Genomic DNA, 22,603 nt, shown 5'->3' with positions numbered 1-22,603 from the left:
CCTTATCCCTGTAGATATAAAAAAAGCTAGCAGATTTTCATCTTCTTAGAATGATATGCATGTTGTTATTTAGTTGACATCTCAACATTTCTGTTAATTTCTAAAGGAAAAACAGGAGAAAGTATTTAAAACAGATACTAAATATTGATTTTGTGAACTCAATATACCTCCTAAGATTTCAAATTGTGAAATTTTCAATGACTGAAAATTTAGTTTTGAAATGCAATGTATGCCTGTTATGTATCAAGATATTGAGAAAATAACTGAAAATGTAAACACTTTGGCATGTTTGTAGCAGCCCTAGCTTCAGAAGACCTCATATGCAGAGGAATAGTTGTGTGCTGCCTGAGGGAAATCTCTATATACTCACAGAGACATTTCCTCAGCAACAGTATTGCTTTCAGGTAAAAGTGAATGCAGTCTTAAAAATAAAATAAATAAATAAATACATACATACATACATACATACATACATACATAAATAAATAAATAAATGCCACTCCAAAGACATTAGAACTGGGTTTTCAGAACTAACATATCTAATGATTGACCATCTTCCTTAAGAAATTATCGGAGTGCTCATGCCTCATGACTTTTTGATTCCTGTCAAAGACCACTGCCCATCACCAGATTTCCCAATCTCAGTGAGTGCTGGTACTCTGTGTATAATTGTTCAAAGTGAAAAACCTAGGCCTACTACTCATTTTTTTCTATTTCCCACCATATTTTTTCTAATCCATGATAAACCTCTGTAACACCAACTCCAAATACACCTTGGATAAGTTGATTTCTCTTTTTCATTACAACCCCCAGAATCCAATTTAATATAACTCTGACTTAGACTTCAGCAAAAGCCTCCTTTTTCTTTTCCTCCACATTTATCTTTGATAAATATTTCTCCCTCCAGCAGCAGAGTTATCTTTTAAATGTAAATCAGATAATATCTACCCTCTGCTTAAATTCTCTGATGGCAAAACCCTGAAAGATCTAGAGACAGTTGTATCTAAAATATCATCACCTTATTCCACCCTCTCCCATTCAAAAATGCATCAGCCTCACCGGCTTCCTTTCTGAGGTAGGAAAATGTGCCCTTGCTATTTCTTATGCTCCTTCCTCCATTAAGAATGCATCCTTATCCACTGGATCACTTTTGACCATAAAAATATGCTCTAATTTTTCTCAATTAAAACAGCTAATTTAAACCCTACATATTGATCTAGCTATAGAACAATTTCTCTGATCCCCATTAGAGCCACACTTCAATTTTTCTACATTCTTGACTCCATTTATCATATGGCTTTCAGTCTTCAATCCAGTCTAATCTTGTTTCCTTACCCCACCGATAATTGTAATCAACTTCTTGAATCAGAGGTCCTAATATAGTCATAATGTGGATTTGAAAGCTATTTTTTGCATTTTAAGAAAGCCTGAAGTACACAGTGCATCAACCTCAGCAAAACCAATTTGTTCTTTGGATATAAATCTTTTAAAACATCAGATTCAGTGTCTTTGGTAATGAGAAATTTTTAAAGCACTAGTCTAGGTTAATGTCTCAAACATGCAAGCAATGTAAAATATAGTTTCTGTGCTTATATGTGCTTTGTTTCAGCTTACCAAACCACTTGTATAAGCTTGAAGAATATACTTCTGATCAAAAAGATTCTCTTCTAACTGAATATAATATTAATGCATATTATATATGACAGGATAGGCTTTACATTAAGTATTATCTTTTTACACTAAGTATTGTCTCCTAAATTCTGTAAAGCAGCTCCTCCATTCACTTGTTTTGTGTGTTTATCATAATTATTCATTTGAAATTCTAAATATACATGTTCACACATGTATAAATCAAAAAAGAAACAATTCAATTCAATGTAATAATAGATTGCCAAAAGTCCATACCAAATATTCTCAAAATCACAAAGGTCACACCCATGGCCAGAGAACGTTGTTTGTCAGATACAATCCTGCAAGCAAATAGCAATGATATCATGAAAACATCATTATTATTAGCTGTAGAGAATGTCTGCTAGGTTCAGGGGTAATTTTTTTCCCTGTGCATCCATTAGACTAAGGATCTTTGGCCAGTTGACAGAGTGCAATCTGGGTGAATTAACTGCAACTCTTCCCATTTTTCCATATTCTGCCCCCTGCCAACCAATTCCAAAGCTACTTGCGCTTCACTAGGAGGAAGCATTTATGGCCCAAACTCTCTGCCCCAGCCTTGGCTGAAAAAAATTTAGCACTACCTTTCATACTTCTCATTCTTCATTCTGTGGTGCACATCCATTGTTTCAGATTTCTTCCTTTTGTCCCTGTGAAACTTACTCTCTACCTTGCTCTCTGCCTTGGGAGGCTGACCTAAATGGACTACATCAATAGGCTCTCTTGCCTCTGGCTACTGATTGGGTTATGCCAGTAGGGTGCTCCAGAGTGAGAAAGGAAAGTGAAGTCAAGGTCTTCATTCCCAGACTCCCTCTCTGCAGTTACCCAAGTTGACTGGGTCACTAGGCAAAGCAGTACCCTCTACAGGTCTCTCTTCTTCCTACCCTTGTTTCCCTTTGGGTGTTGGGTAGTAACGGACCTGAAGTATTGCACTATACTTTGGGATTCCTTATACCCTGCCTGCATTTTAAATAGCCACTTTATTCAACCTTACTTGAATTGTCCTAATTTGAGGGTGCCTCTGACTTTTACCCTCACTATTCAAAAGTTAAAATAAATAAGAAATAACTTTCTCAAATATAAAGAATGAAGATTTCTGTATTTTGTATTGGTCAAGTATTTGTTTTAAAAAGAAAAATAATGTATAAACATCACATATTAGTATTTTGGAAAATAAACTAAAATACAACAAAAAATAATCAACCATTGAACATTTTAGAAAGTAAAGAACTAAAAGCTACATTTTAAATGGATATTTTAAATAAATCCTATGCTTACCCTTTATTTCCTTGTTCCAGAACTTGAATAATAAACAAGTATGACCAATATTGTCATCCAAAATGACTCAATTTATTAAAATGTAGCATATGTTCAGTATTTTATGACTATTTTGTAAAAAGTGAGATAATTCCACCTGTATCAACCTGGTAAAAGTATATGTTCTTTCCTCAAATATTTACTACTAGGAAATGAAAACATATTTACCAATTCTTAAAAGATAATGATGTTTTTAAATGAAAAATAATTTAACTTTTATTATGAGCAGATTCATTAAAGACATATAAAGGAAGTAAAGTGTCACATTTTAGAACCACACTTTAGGATAAAGTTTTTGGTATAAAATAGAAATGTGGGTCATATGCCTAACTAAAATTGAGTATTCTGCTTCATTTAGCATAAGCAGTTTTTTTATATGCAGTATGATAATGGTGTTCTCTGAAGTATATAAAGAGCTAACAATAACTCATAATTATTAACAAATATTTATGTATCTTCAGTTTGATTATAACCTTCTTTCTGATATACAAAAGAAGATGAAAAGATGAATGATTCTCATAATTTTCCAAAATCAGTTAAATGAACAGCAAAACAAGAAATAATATTCATAAAACACAATTTTTTAGTGAAAAACATTACTATGTTTTAAGAATAAAGTAAATTTTTTTGGCATTTTGTCTAAGGAGTAAGGCTATGATGGTATGGTTTAAGAATTTCATGGAATAAACAAAATATTGGTTAGTACTCTTCCAAGATGTAAAAGACAGCTTCCAATATCTCTCATGACTTCTAAATATATATTTTCAGTCCATATCTTTCTTGAGTTCTAGACTTAAGTTCCTATCACACACAAAAGTTGCTCTTCCCCTGGTGCTCCCTGTCACAAGAAATGGAATCATCACCCATGCAGTTTTCAAGCCCAAAACCTGGAAAGAGGCATGCTTGAAAGAGTATTCTTTTCCTCATTCACCACAGACAATCAATAATAAAATACTGTGATTTTTATAAATAACTTTTTATATCTCTCTCTGATTTTCTTCATCTCTAATTCCACTGGCCTATTCCAAGCATGTATTTTTTGCCTGAAGAAAATAAAACAATTTCCTAACTTATCTGCCAACAACCATTTTTATCCCTGCAGTCCACTCTCCACATAGAGCCACAGTGATTTTTTTACGGTAAAATTCTGATTATTTCACTAACCCACTAGGAACCTTCAATGGCTCATCAGTCTCATTGCATGCCACCTCACACCTTTTGCCTTTACCACCCTCTTTGTTTACGACATTCTATCATACAACACTCTTATATAGCTATTTCTTGCACTCAGAGTCAGAGTCTTTGCATACATTGTTCCCACTGTGTGAAATTCTCATCCCCCATCTTTTAGAGCTTAGCTTAAATGCGATTTCTTTAAGGACACCCTCTCTGAATCCTCAGAGAGGGGATTTAGATTTAGATTGTCCCATAATTCTCTCTTGGCATTCTTCTACATTTTCTTTGTAGTATGTTTTAATATTACAATTGAAAACTTATTAGTGAAACTACTTTTTTTTTTTTTTTTCTATCTTGCCACCCTCCAAAGTCCATCAGAGAAGCAGGAATCTGGTCACTTCTGTTCCCCTTTTATTTCACCTTTTTCTCTTAAAGTGCTCATCCACCGTCTTGTTTAAATCCATGGTAACTATCACAGGTGAGAATACATACACATATGAAAATAATGATGGATGGGGGCTTCCCTGGTGGTGCAGTGGTTAAGAATCTGCCTGCCAATGCAGGGGACACTGTTTGATCCCTGGTCCGGGAGGATCCCACATGCTGCAGAGCGGCTGGGCCTGTGCGCCACAACTACTGAGCCTGCACTCTAGAGCCCATGTGCCACAAGAAATAAAAAATAATAATAATAATAATTAATTAATTAAATAATGAGGGATGGAAGGGAAAGAAATGAAGAACTTATTTTTCTTAATGATCACCTTGATGGAGCGAGAACTGACAAAAATCATGATATTGATACTTTTCTGTTTAGACTTAAGCCTCACACAGCTTCAGATTTCATCAGAATTCTCCAGAGGAAAAAGAATGGTGTCATTCTTGGCCCCATTTGGTCACCAGAAACTATGCCAGTTTGCTTGCCCCCTAGTGTGACACTACCTAGACCTAGTCCATGTTGTCAGCATCTAGCCCTCATCAAGAATTGACAAGAATGTCAGGGACAGTTTTAGATCCCTATTTCATCTCTAAAAGCTTCTGCTCTCTCTGGAATTTTAATCCCTCTAGTCCTCTGCCACTTTGTGCCTTTAAATATATGATTTTTAATTTAACCCAGCTTTTCTAGTTATCCTCTGTAGGAGCATTGGCCTGCAATGTTATTCCATCCTACACCACTTCCATGACATTATCACTTGATAATGATTTCACAATTTATGTATTTGGCTTTGACTTTTATTGTACTTTTTAAGAAATTAAACTGTTGAATTTGAAGTATGATTATATTTTGGAAAGCTATACAGAGAGCACACGCTGGAGAGACATGCTTGCTTATACCCCTGCTTTCATCTACTCTCATTTTTATCCCACCCCTTTAGGTTATCATTTTCATCACTTTCTTGTTTATACCTTCACAGTGTTTCTTTATGAAAATACAAATGATTATAAATGCATACCGCTATACTCTCTTCTTTCTTCAGAGGAAGTAGCAAACTATTGGGTCGGCCAAAAAGTTTGTTCAGGTTTTCTGTAACATCTCATGGAAAAACCTGAATGAACTTTTTGGTGAACCCAATATATTGACTGTTCTGTACCGGATTTTTTCATGTTACAATATATTCTTAAGATCCCCTCCTATATGAACATAGAGCTCCTCCCTATTTGTTTTCACTTTCATTATATTACATTGTGCAAAAATGAAATCATCTACTCAACCTGTCTGTTGCTCTTTCACACTTAGTTTTTTCCCAGTGTTTGTTGTTTCATGTATATATTAAATACACAGTATGCGGTTGTATGTAATATAGATAGCCTTATGGATGTAAATATATTTTTTTGCAGGATATCTGCAAAAAGGATTTCAAGAAGTACAAGTGCTGGCATAAACGGTAAACATCTGCAATTTTTTTAAGTATTAAAGATACCCTTTTCATCAGAGTTGCACCATTTTGTGCTCTTTCAAGCAATATATGAAAGTACTTTTTTCTATACAGCCACATAAACAGATCTATTATCAATGTTTTATTCCTGTCAACTAGGTACATAAGAAATACTATCACATAAAAATTTTAAATTCTATGACCTTTACTATAGATATGGCTGAACATCCTTTCATATTTGTATTTGTATTTTGTTTTCTTTTATGCTTTTCCACTTTTCTATTGGGATGTTAATCTTAGGAGAGCTTTACTTATTAGAGGAATATACTTATTATATTCTATAATCTTTTATAGAATATGAGTTGCATAAATTCATTGTTGCTTCGCTTTTGACTTTGCTTATTATTTTTAATTTTATGGAGTAAAATTTATCAGTCTTTCCCTTATGACTTCTAGATTTTTAGACACAGTTACAAATACCTTCCCCTTTTAAAAATAATAATGAAATTAGCTGATTTTTTTTACCACTTGTATTATTTAATTTTTTTTACATTTAAATCTTTGTCCCATTTGAGTTTTTCCTGGTGTATCATATGGGCTCTGGATATAATTTTTTCCCCAAAGTCTATCCCCATTGTACCCAAACCACTTTCTTAAAAGTCCATTATTGATGCATTTATTTAGAATTTTACTTTCATTACATTAAATTCCTATATGAGTTGAGATCTGTTTCTAGACTTAATGTCAGTCTATTCATAAATCAATATTATATTTCTTCAGTGTTGAGACTTTATGGTGCATTTTAGCTTATGAGGCTAAGCCTCTGTTATTGTGTTTCTTTGTTTCAGATTCCCAAGCTACTCTTGCTTATTTTTCCATAAAAACCTTAGAATCAGGTTTTATAGTTCAATAATTCCATTAGTATTTTCATATCACATTAAAATTATGAATTAACTTAAGGAGAACTGATATATTGGTGGTGTTAGGTCTTCCTATTCAATAATATGAGATATATCTTTTCAACTTGTTCAAGTCAGTTTTTGTGACATTCAAGTGTGTTTCATTTTATTTTGAAAGTATTTTTATTTTGAAATTATTATTTATTTTGTAACTCACAGGTAGTTGTAAAAATAGTACAAAGCATCATGTGTACCCTCACCCAGCATCCCTAAATGGTGAAATCTTATATAACTGTAATATAATATTAAAACCAGGAAACTGACATTGGCTTACTGCTGTTAACCAGACTACAGACCTTACTTTGTTTTTATTTTTCAGTTAATATATGTTAAATTTTTTTAACTGAATTTGTTTGTGTGTGAGTGTGTGTGTGTATAGCTCAATATATCTGCTATTTTTTATATGCTGTTACCTTACCAAATAGTTAGCTAAATGTACTGGCTATTATTTCTTTTTTTCTTTTTTTATAAATTTATTTTTGGCTGCATTGGGTCTTCATTGCTGCGTGTGGGCTTTCTCTAGTTGCAGAGAGCAGGGGCTACTCTTCAATGTGGTGGCTTCTCTTGTTGCGGAACACAGGCTCTAGGCGCATGGGCTTCAGTAGTTGTGGCACGGGGCCTCAGTAGTTGTGGCTCACTGGCTTAGTTGCTCTGTGGCATGTGGGATCTTCCCAGACCAGGGCTCAAACCCGTGTCCCCTGCATTGGCAGGCGGATTCTTAACCACTCTGCCACCAGGGAAGTCCTATTATTTCTAATACAATGTAAAAAGAACTGGTAATATTGCTCTAGGAAGTTTTACTGTGACTGGGTAGACAAATACTGGAGTTCAAATGCCACCAAAAGTGAAGGATCCTATGTTTAACATACCTTTCAATCAGGACCTCTTGAAAGACTATACTCTAGGATAAAGGACAATCTGAAAATTGATAAGGTCTTTTAAAAACTTAAACCTATCCTTAAATCAGCTAAATTCCTGCTTGGTTTACAGGGAACTGTTCATATTCTACCTTCCTTAATAAAGCTATTGTAAAATATTTTTGGAGTTATTAATGTTCAGAGTCTCTATTATTTTTAGTACACAAAATCTCACATGATTAAAAATAATTATAGGAGTTATAAGAGACAGAGTCAAGAGAAAAAAAATGAAATTTAAATAGTACTACAGAATATTCAGATACTAGATATCTGACAGACATTTTAAATTTAGAGGATTAATATGTCCAAGAAAACAGATGACAAGATAGAGAATATTATCAGAGAACTAGAATCTATTAAAAAGAAATAAAATTCTATAACAGAAAAGTACACTAATTATAATGAACTCATAGGTGAATTTAACAACTAATTAGACACAGGGGATGGTAGAATTAGTAAACTAGAGTACAGGTAACTGGAAAAGCAGATGGAAACATTATTAATACATTAGAGTAGAGATCAGTGAAAAAACTTTAGTCTGAAGCACAGAGCATAAAAGCAAATGAAAACAGAATGTAAAAAAGAATAAAAGATACATGGATATAGTGAAAGGTTTACAATATGTGTAACTGATATCCAAAAGGTGAGTAGATAAGGAATGGAGCAGAAGCAATATCTGAAGAAAGAATAGTTAAGTATTTTCCAAAACCAATGAAAGATACTGTGGTAGATAATCACTCAACATGGCTATCATTGATTCCTCTTTTCCCCCAATACATGCTTGTTGCTCCTGACATCAAGAGATGGAATCTAATCACCCTCTTTTTGAAACATGACTTTTTTGACAAATAGAATGCAGAAGAGTGACATTCTTGGACTTTCAGCCTAGGTCTAATGAAGCCTTGCAGTTTATGCCTTGTACCTTATGCCTGGGTCTCTTAGAACACTAAAACTTGGGATGTTCCCTTTTGGAATTCTTGCACTTTGTTAGCAGACGTTTAAGTTACATAAAGAAGCCTCTATGACCAATCAACAGCCCCACCTAGGCTCCTAGCAAAATTTAGCCTAAATTGTCAGCCATCTAGGAAATCTAACCCAGTCATGCTATCAGGTAACTCAAATGTTATGTGCCATCTGACCACAAGCTCAAGAGAAACCTTAAGCAAGAACTACCCTGTTGAGCCCAGTCAACTCACAGAACCATGAAAGATAAGGATAAATTGTTGTTGTTAAGTGATTAAATTTGGGATGGTTTGTTACTGTTATGGACTGATTTCTGTTCCCTCCAAAATTTATATGCCAAAATCCTAACTCCCAGTACTTTGGAATGCCATCATATTGGATACAGGGTTTTACAGAGGTAATTAAGTTAAAATGAGATCAGTTGGGTAGGCCCTGATCCAATATAACTGGTGTCATTATAAGAAGAGAAAATATGGACACAGACATTCACAGAGTGAAGACAATATGAAGACTCAGGAAAAGATAGCCATCTACAAGCCAAGGATATCTGGAACAGACCTTGCCTTCATAGCCATCAGAAGGAACCAACCCTGCACCAACTGTACACTTCTAAATAACACATGGCTTAAATGAAAAATACATTGAAAGGCATATTTGAATTGAAAGTATGAGTAAAAATATATATCAAGACTTCTGGGATGCAGCTAAATTTATACTTGGATAGAAAAGGCATATATACTAATAGACAGAAGATATAGGTGAATAAAATAAAAATACTAAAAACATAGAAGTAAAATGATAGAAATTATAAAAATAAAAGCAGAAAGATTTGTTAGTCACACACACACACACACACACACACAGACATTCAATTTTTAATTTAAAACATTCTCACAAAGAAATTCTAGGCCCAGGTACATGACAAGTGAGTTCTTCCAAATATTCAATTTAAAAATAATATCATACCTCCATAAATTAGTCCAGATATTAAGAGAAGAGGAAATATTTCTCAACTTATTTTATGAAACCAGAGTAACACTGATGCCAAAGCCTAACAAGCACATTAATAAGAAGGGAAAATTATAAGGCAACCTTATTCATGAATATAGATGCAAAAATTCTAAACAAAGTATCAGCAAATTGAATCAAGCAACTGACTAAATCCAATTTATTCCTAGAATAAAGTAGAGGTATCATATTGCAATCATTTCAATAGATGCATCAAATGCATTTGATAAATTTTAAAATTTATTAATTAAAAAAAAGTTTTAGTGAACTAGAAATAGAAACAAACTGGCTTATTTTGATAGATGGTACCACTACCACACTTAAGGGTAAATTTACAGCAAATTTTATATCTAACAATAAAATACCAAAAACCTTCATCTTGATGGGCATAAAAAACAAGTATACCATCACTACTTCTATTCAACACTGTACAGGATATCTTAATCAGTGCAAGAGAAACAAATGTATAAGCATTAGAGAAGAAGAAATAAAAATCATTATTTGCAGATTGTGATTATGTACTGTGGAAAAAGGAACTTCAGAATGTAGTCAGTATTGCTAAGAGAGCTCTTTAAAATGGAGCTGGAAGGCCATTAAGGGCTTATGCACATCCTCACCAGCTGGAACTATGAACTTCTGAATTGGGCCAAACCACAAATATTCCAAGAACTCTACAAGAAAACCTGCAACCTGTCACAGTAATGAACTTTTCCCTCCCTCTAGTGGTAGCCTTTAGCAACCAATCATGTAAAGATAAAAATAGCTTTGGCTTGCCAGTACCAGTCATAATTCTTTTGAAACAACTTTTGCAATCTTGTTGGTTTTTTTGCCTTTATAAACCCCTGTTTTTTATCTCCTCCTTGGAACACATTTTCAACTCTTGCTCAGATCAGTGTCTCCTGAATTGGAATTCTCAAACGCCAAATAAAGCCTTTATTTCATTGCAGCTTTGCTGTGGTGAATTTTGTTCATTATTACATAGAAAATCTGAAGTAATCTACCAACTAACTATTAGATATTAATATGAACACAGTCGCAGAATACAAGGTCAAAGCAATAAGAATGAATTGCATTTCCTTCATACCAGTAATAAACAACTATTTTATACTAAGTTTATTGTTTTCCAAAGTTATGTATTCATTTGTAGATGGTATTTTGCTGGCACTTTTTTAGATCTTCTATGTCTGGACCCCCTAGGCATTTTGCAAAACTTTTTTCCCATTCTTTCCAAAAATACTCTGCTTTGACTTATCTACCTCGGTCCTACTCCCAGAACTTCCATCTTAAGGTACAACCCTCTCTTCCTGAGCAGAAATATATGCTGGAGATATTTGAGATCTGTCAATCCTGAGACCCTCTCCGCATTCCCTGTTATTCTTTGTAACATCTTTATGAATCTACAAGCTGGTTCCTTGTTCTACTTCAATTTTGGCAATATTTATATGCAATTACAACTCTGTCATTTTTTGTTGATCTCATAATTATACTGAAACAACAGTATATGTGTGCATGTGTGTTTATGTGTGTGTGCATGCATGTTATATTTTATTCTACTTATTGCTCTCTACAGTTACCAGGAGACATGAGAAGATTCAGAACTAGACTTCTAGAATATTACTATCATCTTTCTCATCTCACTGCTGAGAATATTTGCTCAAAAGTTTCACACGAGCTTTAAATAAGGCATGCTCAACATTGTACTGATTATGTTCAATCTGAGCTCTCTCTTCTCCTTGAATTTCTTATCTCAGTTAATGCATTATCATTCATTTAGTTCCCCAGACTGGACAACTGGACATAATTCTAGATTTTTCCACATTGTATACCAGGAACAAACTAAATATTTCTCTATTATGTTCTATTCTCTCTATCTCTAAATAGAGATAAATTCTAAACTGGTCTCCTAAGTACCTTCCTTTGTTTCCAGTTTTCCCCTATCAGCTTCATCATCCACACTATCTTCAAACTAATCTATCTAAAACACATATTTGATAACTTTTACTTCTGAGGTTTACTCTTTTCAATGGCTTCCAGGTACATACAGGATAACATCATTCATGTTAACATGGCAAAGAAAGCCTCCCATGACCAGGCCCTTACCAAGCTCAAATCTCCCTGTCCAATTTACAATCATGCTACTCTTGTCATAACAAACTCCTTGCCAAGACATTTCACACATTTTTGCCTCTACTTTTCCTACTAATTTTTCCTGTTAAGAACTTGCCGCCAGTTTGCTTGCATTATGAGAAATCACTTATCTTCACAACTCAAGTTGAAGTGCCACACTGTCTATAAGCATTTCCAAATCATCCTAGATAAAAATGACCATTTTCTCCACTTTGTACCCAGGTCAATCTGTACAAGCTTTAATCAAGGCATTTCTAAGTACTCCCTGCACTCCTTTTTATGTGTTTTTCTCCCCCTAGTAAACTCTAAGCAGCTTGAAGGCAAGGTCCATATTTTATTAGTTTTTGTAGTTTCAGTGCCAGATCTAGGTGAATAAGTAAAAACCTGCTTCACTGTATTGATATGTTAAAGTTTCGTCTCCCATCTAAACTGCAAGTTCATTGAAGTCAGAGACCATATGTGCCCAACTCAGATTTTTTTGCATATATTTATTCATGTTCTTTAGTCTGTTTTCCTAGGGGACAACAAATTGCTCCTGATGACCTAAAGGTTTATGTTAGCCTTTTGAAAAAAATAATTTGAAAATAATGACCAATTATTCTGCTACTATGATAAAAACAAATGTTAAACATATTTCATATATTCAGGAAGAACAAATGAATAACAAATGTTGGTTTAATTTAGAATAGTAATAAACTTATGTATTGAAATTCCAAAATTCTAGAAGTTATTTTGTTCCTTTTTTGATGACACTGATGTTTTCTCATAGTCAAACTGGCTAATATAGAAGTAAATAGTCAGTAAACATCTATAACCAATGAATCAACATTGTAATCACATGTGTTATAATTAAGATTTTTTTCCTATATTTATGAATTTTTCAGGTGTGTTAAATTAAGTAAATAAATTTAGTTTTAAGTTAAACTAAATGTGTTATCTATATACATACTTTATGCAAATAAATTAGTTAAAATAGAGAATTAAGCATATACATGAATTTTGAAAATATAACAATTTTCCCCTCTAGCAGTTGCTACCTTGAAACAAAAGCATAAATCATTTACTACAATATTCTAAAACCTTCCTAAACTTGTCTTTCATATGTATTAAATGAATAATGATTATGAATAACATATACACACCGAAGGATGGTCAGGATGCTTGGTATACCAGCAAAAGCAGAAAATACAATTGTAGAAAAGATAAAAGCAATGAACAAAGGTAATTTATAGCACTTTGAATCACATGTCCCATGTCTAGCGTCAATAAAATCACCTTGATTATCTGAGGTTGTTAATCCTTCTTTAATGCAAGAACAATTGTAATATGTCTATGAAAATGAAGACAGGAAACAATCTTTTAGAAATATAGTCATAAGACAAAAACTCTTATAATTGTAAAATAAAAATTAAATCAATAACTGCAGGGAGACTAGGCAGTTTTATTAGTAAATATCCTTATATTAAATCTGCCATTCATAATTTACAAATGAACCACTAATGATAAATAAGATCAAGGTATTTTACCTAACAAAGAATTGTGTATGTGTATATATAATTGTAGTTACTTAGGAAAAATTCTATTAATTTAAGAAATTTCACTAAAAATATTTACATTTAATTGTACAAATAATTGTTGGAGAGAGATATAGATTAAGGACAAATAAGGAAAATGTAATGAATAAAGTGGAATTTTAGCTGGGATTTGAAATACAGAGTTACCCAATCGTAGACAGTTTTAGAACTATGCTGCAAAGGCAAGACTTTATTTTGTATGTGATGATGACAGGGCTGTTATCTATTAGGCAGAGTAGGCACAGTGTACCTAGGAACCACAATACTTGCAGAACCAAAAAAAAAAGGTTTTAATTTTAGTGTCTTTTAAAATCAGAGAAAAAATAAATATCATAATAATGAATATATTATAATGCATCCAGCCTGGATCATATTTGTCTTTACGCCAATGCAGTTGTACATTAAATCAATCTCTCTCTCTCTCTCTTTTTTTAAGTGAAGGAAAGGGTTTAAAAAGGCAAAAGTGCCTAAAGCCAACATAAGTCATAATGTAGTCCCTAATGGGAACGAATGAAAACTTGGGGTTGTTATATTATTATGGATAACTCAAGGAAGATGAATAGGTGATATTTTCTAAGAAGAACTAAACAGAGTTGGAGATACAGAGACCAGTTAGCAATTTGTTAATCTATTGAAAAGATTCTAAATTAAATAATAATAATAATTTTAAAAATTCAGTAGAAATATTAAACTAAGTTACCAGTGAAGGTATAAGAGGAAATAAAGATGGCTTGAACCTGGGTGATTCAGAAAATGATGGTACAAAAACCATGTCGTTGTTTAGGGAAGCTGCTAAGTGGTTACTGGATATATTAAACAAAAATAGAAATATCTAAATAGCAAATCATTCATTCTACCATTTTTTTTTATAATGCCTATGGGCCAAACATCATTCTAGGTATTGTGAAAACATAGTAAGCAATACAGTAGAAATCCCTGCCCTCATGTAAGAAATTTTTTACTTGCATGAGATAGGCAATTTTTTTAAAAAAAGAACCTTTAATGGAGAACATGGTGATGAATACTATGGAGGAAAAAATAAAGTAAGGAAAAAAACCAGGGATTATAGGGATGAATTTAGCATGATCAGGTAATGCTACAATGATACAGTGATATTTGAGCAGAGATTTGAAGAAGGTAAGGGAGTGAGCCATGTGGTTACCTGAAAGAAGTATATTCCAGGTGGGGAAAACAAAACAGAAATTGAAAAGCCTTGGGACTGGAGCTTGCTTGACAAATTCAAAGGAAAGCAAGGAGAAAAATTTGGTTGAATCAGAGTGAACATGAGGGAAACTAAGAGAAAATAAAATCGAGTAATGAGGGAAGGATTTATATAGAAACTGGTAGGTAATTGCAAGAGCAATTTAAGAACTTCAGTTTTCATTCTTAGTAATGTGAAACCATTAGAGGGATAGATGTATAAATGGCATTTTTTAAAAGATCACTCTAGCTGATATACTGAGGCTGCTGAACTGTGAAAGCAAGGGTAAAAGCAGAGAAAACAGTTAAAAAGCTCTTAAAGTAAGATGCAAGTCATTGGTGACTGGGGCCCGGGTATCAGAGAAAATGATGAAGATAGTCAGATCTAGCATGTATTTTGAAAGTAGATTTGAAGGGTCCTAGGGTAAGAATGGTTACCAGAAGGAGAAAGTCATATGGAGAAGGCCTCCCTGAAAGAAATTAAGACTTGCAGGCAACGGAGGCGGTCAGTCCCTGGCTCAGAGAGGGAACCAGGAAAATAAACACAACGACTTCACTTTTTCCCCCCATCTTTCTGACTTTCTATCAAGACTCTTTATTATCATAGTCTATATGATAATAGATTATATATGATACTAGAACCCTCATCCTATAGTTTGGTCTCTTGGAACAGTGAGGAGGGTAGAGAAGGTGAAAAGTGGATCTGGAGGTCAGAAAAAAGATATCGAGTACAACAAATAATTGCAGACCATAGAACCTAAGATGACTAAGGGGAAAAGTGAAAACGTGAAGAAAGTTTAGTGAACAGATGGTAGGATCACAAGATATTAGGCTCTGGAAGGGCTGAAGAACTGTAGAGTTATATCCAAAGAGATACAACCAAAATGGGAAAAATTATATTAAAATGAAATAGTAAAATATATTAAAATGAAATAGTAAAATATATTCAATTCAAATAATAAAAGAGGATAGATCTAAGTCTACCATATCAATAATTATAATAAATGTCAGTTGTCTAAAAACTCCAACTGAAAGACAGACATTAACAGAATTGAGGAAAAAGCAAAAGCGTATTATACCTTGGCTACAGGAGACACTTTAAACATAAAGACACGAACAGTTGGAAAATAAAATGATAGAAGTAAGATAAACCATGAAAACAGCAAGAAAGCTTACAGTGACTGTTTAATATATAAAACAGACTTCAAGACAAAGAATATTATCAGAGATAGAAAGGGACATTTTGTAAAGATAAAAGGAACAATTCATCAAGAAGCTGTGACAATTATTAATGTGTATGCACACAATAAGAGGGTCTAAAATACATGAAGTCAAAATAAAGAGAGAAATAGACAACTGTATAATTATATTAAGATATATTTTTCATATATAATGTTCAGGATTTCATATATTATTACAAGGTATGCAAAATGACAAGAATAATTGGCTTAAAATTAGAAGAACAAATATAAGTAGACTACTACAGATAGTAGACTTAATAGCAAGAACTTTAAATAGTTATGATTAATATTTTCCAGAAAATAGAGGGTAAATGGATAAAATATCTTAAATGATGTGGAATTTCACCAGGGACTTGGATTCTACAGAAAGATAAATGTTAGAACGGAAAAACACAATGAGTAAACTTACAACCTCAGTAATGGGTTTAACAACAAAGCAGACACGGCAGAATACAGAAATAGAAAGTGGAAGACAGGTCAACAGAAAATATCTACATTTAAACAAACAGAGAAAAGGAGATGGAAAATAGAGAAAAGAGCAAAAGAGTATGGGACACAGTGGAAAGGTCTATTTGTAGTCTGCTGTTAGGCAGAATATTAAGATGGCACCTGGGCTTCCCTGGTGGCGCAGTGGTTGAGAATCTGCCTGCTAATGCAGGGAACATGGGTTCGAGCCCTGGTCTGGGAAGATCCCACATGCCGCGGAGCAACTAGGCCCATGAGCCACAACCGTCTGGAGCCTGTGCTCCGCAACAAGAGAGGCCGCGACAGTGAGAGGCCCACGCACCACAATGAAAAGTGGCCCCCACTTGCCGCAACTAGAGAAAGCCCTCGCACAGAAACGAAGACCCAACACAGCCAAAAATAAAAATAAATAAATAAAAACATGTCAATTCATTAAAAAAAAAAAACAAAACAGATGGCACCTAAGATTCCCACCCTGCTATTTTATACACCTGCATAATCCCTAGATTGATGTGAATTGGTGGATTTTAATCCCCTTACTAAGTTATGTTACATGGCATAGCTGACTTTAAGAAACAGAGGTAAACTTCACCTAATTAGATAATATATAAAAGGAACTGAGCTTTTCCTGAAGTCAGAGAGTCAAAGCATGTCATAAGGGAGATTCTGTTGCTAGCTTTGAAGATGGAAGGAGTCATGTGGCAAAGAATGGGGGTGGCCTCTAAGAGCTAAAATTGGCCCTCAGCAGACAGCTACCAAGGAAATAGGGGCTTCATTTTTTACAGCCCAATGGAACTGAATTTGGCCCAAAATCTGAATGACCTTGGAAGTAGATTTTTTCCCAGAGCCTCCAGAAAGGAATGTATTTCAGCCAACACCCTGATTTCAGTCTGTGAGACTCCGAGCAGAGGAACCAGCAATGCCATATCTAGACTTCTGACCTGTGAGCTAATAAATGGGTATTATTTAAAGACACTAAGGCTGTAGTAATTTGTTATGCAGCAATATTAAACTAATATTTGGTGCCTCCTCCACAACCAATAAAAGAGGAGAAAGTGAGGGAGAAATAATAGCTGAGAATTTTCCAACTGATAGACATAAATCCACAGACTAAAGATATTCTGTGAAACCCTAGCAAAATAAGTATAATGAAAACCGCATCCAGGCACATCAAAGTAAAATTGCTAAAAGTCAAAAAAAAAGAGAAAATCTTAAAAGCAGCTAAGCAGCCAGAGACATAAAGACAATATAATGACATCTTTCAAACGCCGGGGCACGGTCAGGGGGTGGGGTGGTGGGCAGGCATTACTGCCAATACAGAATTCCATACCAAGTGAAAACAGTTTTTCTTTTCAGAAATGAGAGTGAAATATGGTTCTTAAGGAAAAAAAAAAAAATCTCATATGAAAACATGGAAATGCAAGGAAGTGGGTAAATATAAGTGCATATTGACTGTGCAAAAAACAACAATAACAGTATGTGTCCTTTAAAATATATGGAGAAATAAAATATATGACAAAAATAACACAAAGGTGGGAAATCAGTAAATGAAGTTAAAATATTCTAGGGATGTTTCAACTGGAAGAGATCCTGAAGGCTGGCTTCTTGTAATCCTTAATGCTTTGGACGAGACTGACTTCCCTTCTCTATAGATATGTAGAATGAGGCTCCTGTTGGACTATAGCAGTCTCTGGAAGAAAACCCCTGATACTGCTATTTTATACTGAAAGCCATATCAGCTGCTGAAAAGAGCTAGTCCTAGTGAGACGATCATGAGGAAAAGCCCAAGATTTCTTTCGTATCTGTATAAGGAAATTTGAAGATCTTGATAGCATGGATAAGAATATGTGGGTCTCAATGAGGCAAAACACTTGGAATATTATCAACATGAAGAGCAGATATCTATTTTCAGTTTTGGTAAAGCTGTGATTTTCTATAGAAACTTAGGAATCTTCAAAGGTGTAGTATTTCCTACCACTCCTCTTGTAAACTTTTGCATAAGTGTAATTGAAGAGCACTCAATTCTAATACATTTGACCCTTATATTTTGAATACGAACATTTAATCAGAATTATTTCAAAGTTGACATATTTTCATTGAAAAAAATTTTCCAGAGGGAATTCCATTAACACAATTTAGACACAATAATTTTTTTATATGGTATTTCTCTAATTTTCATTTTGTTAAAATTATTTTTACTGGCATCAGTTCTTTCCCATTTGAAATTAATGTATATTTTATCCATTAATTGGTTTCAGCTGTATCAAATTGTACTAATCATAACTTCTGCTATTGTCAGTTTTCCTTCAGAGCCATTATTTCTTTCAAGGCTAATTGTCCTGGGTAATTCGTAACAGATCTAATTTTTGTCAAAAATATTTTATTCTTTCAAATTTTATTCAGCATCAAATGTTATCATACAGTTTGAGTCACTATTTTGTGAATTATTTCATTATTCATTATTAATTATTCCTTAGAGAAATGAAAGGAAATTATAAAGCTTTTTATGAAATAGAAACAATTCCCTAAAAGGGATTCCCCAGAAAAGGAAAGATGGGTTGGAGCTATATAGTGGCTGGCAGTTTTAGCTCTTGAATATCCCATGGATCAAAACACCAAGGTCAAGCAGTTCTGCTTTATTCTGTGGTGACAACATGAGCTTTAAAAAATCATTTACTTGTCAAGATAAAATGGAGGAGAGGAAGTAAACAGGAGTGTAAATTAAGATTTTCCATAAGTTAATAAATTGTTGAGGATGGGTAACTAACATATGGGAGTTCATTTTGGTTTTCTATTACATTTAAAGTTTCCCACAGTAATATATTTTAAAGATTTTAAATATCATTTTAAATATATTTTAAAATATATAAATCATTTAAAACATGTAATAGTTTTTAAAATATATAATACATATAAATAACCATTTTAAATTTAAAAATTTTAAAGAATCATTTTAAACATTTAAGAAGAAAGATTTTTTAAAGGGTATATAATCTTTTTAATATTAATATTCAATTAAAAACTGAAGATATATTGTTAAATAGTAGGCCAGTGAAAATATGACAACGAGGAAGTAAGGTTGGTCAGGCATGCTAATATACTGTAATAAAATGATCTGTGTGTAACAGGAAAAAGAATATTGTTATGTATGTACTAATAAATAAAGTACTAATAAAGCACTTCATTGCCTGCTAAGGAAGATGCTATAACGCCCATGGGTCAGGAAATATCCTCTTTGTTGCTCTCTTCCCCTCGCAAAGACTAGACAAAGAGAGGGGAGGGAGGAACACAGAATTTTTAAAACCTGGGTCCCTACTTCACTCCCAATTCTCACAAGTCCTATGTATTGTGATCACATGAAGCCATAATTTAAGAAAAATTTAAGAAAGGGGAAAATAAGAGGGGGAAACGATTTTATAGAGAGCAGGAGTAAAATATAAACATCATCTATAAGTTGCACTTCTTAATGGACAGGAGGAAGCAGAGAAAAAGTTAATTACCTTGTGATTCTTTAATGTTTTAGAATATGTACAACCTGCAAAGCAAGGAGAAAAATATCCAATATCATTTCTTCCACATGTAGCAGAATAAAATGAAGATGAGCATTTACAATGAGAATTGCAAGGAGCTGTCAGGTTTCCCAACTGCCCTGTTCTGTAAAAGAAGAGATTGAATGTAATTATAATACAACTGTATTATCCTTATTAATGTATACACAAAGATATCAATGAGATCAATAAAATATGATTATTTAAATAATTTTAACAGATTTAGGTATAACAGATATACAATAAACTGTACATTTTTAAAGCATACAATCTGCATACACTTGTGAAACCATCACTGCAATCATGTTAACAAACATAATCATCACCCCCAATAGTTCCCTCATGCTCCTTTGTAATTCCTCCACCCCCTGGCATCTGCTGATCTTCTTTCTGAAACTGTTCATTAGTTGGAATTTCATAGTGCACTAGGTGCACTTTCTTTGTCTGGCTTCTTTCATGCAGCTGGTCTTTACATGGTCTTTGTATGGTCATATGCTTCCATGTCTCTTGGATAAATATTAAGGAGTAGAATGTTTGGATCATACGGTAGGTGTTCATTTAACTTTTTAAGAAACTGTCAAACAGTTTTCCAAAGTGATTGTGCTATTTTGCATTCTCACACGCAGTGTGTAAGATTTCAATTGCTTTCTATATTCCTTGCCAACACTTGGAATAGTCAGTCTTTTTAATTTTAGACATTCTAACAAGGACACAGTAACTTCATATTGTGGTTTTTAATACGTATTTCCCTAATGACTGATGTTGGACATCTTTCCATGTGCTTATTTTCCATCTGTATCTATTATTTGGTTAAATATCTGTTTAAATCTTTTGCCCATTTTTGTGCATATTACTAAGCATTGAAAGTTCTTTGTGTGTTCTAGAAACTAAGTTCTTTGTTACATTTATGATTTTCAAATATCTTCTCACAGTCTATGGCTTGTTTCTGCATTACCTTAATGGGATCTTTCAAAGAGCAGATGCTTTTTATTTTAATGAAGTCCAATTTATCAATATATTTCTTTATGTATCACATATTTGGTGTCATAACTAAGAAATCTTTGCTGAACCCAAGTTCACATAAATTTTCCTCATATTCCTGGAATTTTATATTTCACAATTACATCTACAATCCACTTTGAATTAATTATTTACTTGGTATAAGATATGGATCAAAGTTTGTTTAAATATAGATATCTAATTGATCCAGCATCATTTGTTAAAATGACTGTATGTTCTCTGCTAAATTGCATATGCACCCTATCAAAAATCAATTATCTATATATGTGTGTGCTTACCTTTGGACTCTCCGTTCTGTTCCACTGACTTATTGGTCTATATTTACACCAATACTACTTTCTTGATTATTGTAGCTTTATAATAAGTCTTGAAATCAAATAGTGTTAGTCCTCCATGTTTGTTCTTTAGAATTGTTTGTGGTTTTTCTAGATCCTTTGCATAACTATATGAATTTAAAAGTCATTTTTCCAATATCTAAAAACAAAAGCTTGCTGGGATTTTGATTGTGATTACATCACATACATACATCAGTTTGGGGAGGATTAACATCTTAAAGATACTGAGTTTTGTAACCCACAAATATGGGATATCTCTTCATTTAAAAATTTAGGTCTTTAATTACTGTCAGCAATGTTTTACAGCAATCAGTGCATAGGGCTTTTACATCTTTATCATATTTATCCTTAAGAATTTCTTTTTCTTGATAATATTGTTAATGGTATTGTTGTTTAATATCAATTTCAAGTTGTTTATAGGTAGTATATAAAATGCCACAGAGTCATATATTAATCTTTTCTTCTACAGTATTTCTTTTTGTTTGATAGTATTAACATTATTTTTTAAGTTTTTTCCAGAATTTATTGAGATATAATTGACACAGCACTGTATAAGTTTAAGATGTACAGCATAATTATTAGACTTACATACATCATGAAATGATTATCACAATAAGTTTAGTGAACATCCATCATCTCATATCAAAACAAAATTAAAGAGAAAAAATTTTTTCCTTGTAATGAAACTCTTAGAATTTACCCTCTTAACAACTTTCATGTATGACATACAGCAGTATTAATTATATTTGTCATGTTGTACATTACTTCCCTAGTACTTATTTACCTTATAACTGGTAGTTTGTGCATTTCGACTGCCTTCATTCCATTCCCAATCCCTTAACCCTCTGCCTTTGTTAACCACAAATCTGATCTCTTTTTCTATGAGTTAGTTAGTTGGTTGGTTGGTTGGTTTTAACATCTTTATTGGAGTATAATTTACAATGGTGTGTTAGTTTCTGCTTTATAACAAAGTCAATCAGCTATACATATACATATATCCCCATATCTCCTCCCTTTTGTGTCTCCCTCCCACCCTCCCTATCCCACCCCTCTAGGTGGTCACAAAGCACTGAGGTAATCTCCCTGTGCTATGTGCCTGCTTCCCATTAGCTATCTATTTTGCATTTGGTAGTGTATATATGTCCATGCCACTCTCTCACTTTGTCCCAGCTTACCCTTCTCCCTCCCAATGTCCTCAAGTCCATTCTCTA

The 22,603-nt window shown here is 33.3% G+C and overlaps 1 protein-coding gene across 1 annotated transcript in view; it reads right to left on the bottom strand.

The window, feature by feature from the left end:
• The window catches only part of SLCO6A1 (solute carrier organic anion transporter family member 6A1), a 108,699-nt gene that overhangs the window by 6,511 nt on the left and 79,585 nt on the right, over positions 1-22,603 (bottom strand). The window contains exons 6-8 of the mRNA XM_082455534.1: positions 19,990-20,143; positions 13,100-13,339; positions 1,906-2,032 (exon numbers count right to left, since the gene is read on the bottom strand). Coding sequence (XP_082311660.1) covers positions 1,906-2,032; positions 13,100-13,339; positions 19,990-20,143 — 521 coding nt within the window. The remainder of the gene's footprint in view (positions 1-1,905; positions 2,033-13,099; positions 13,340-19,989; positions 20,144-22,603) is intronic.

Source organism: Balaenoptera physalus, assembly GCF_965194825.1.
Source record: "Balaenoptera physalus genome assembly, chromosome: 3".
Taxonomy (NCBI): domain Eukaryota; kingdom Metazoa; phylum Chordata; class Mammalia; order Artiodactyla; family Balaenopteridae; genus Balaenoptera; species Balaenoptera physalus.
This window is presented reverse-complemented; position numbering and strand designations above follow the sequence as displayed.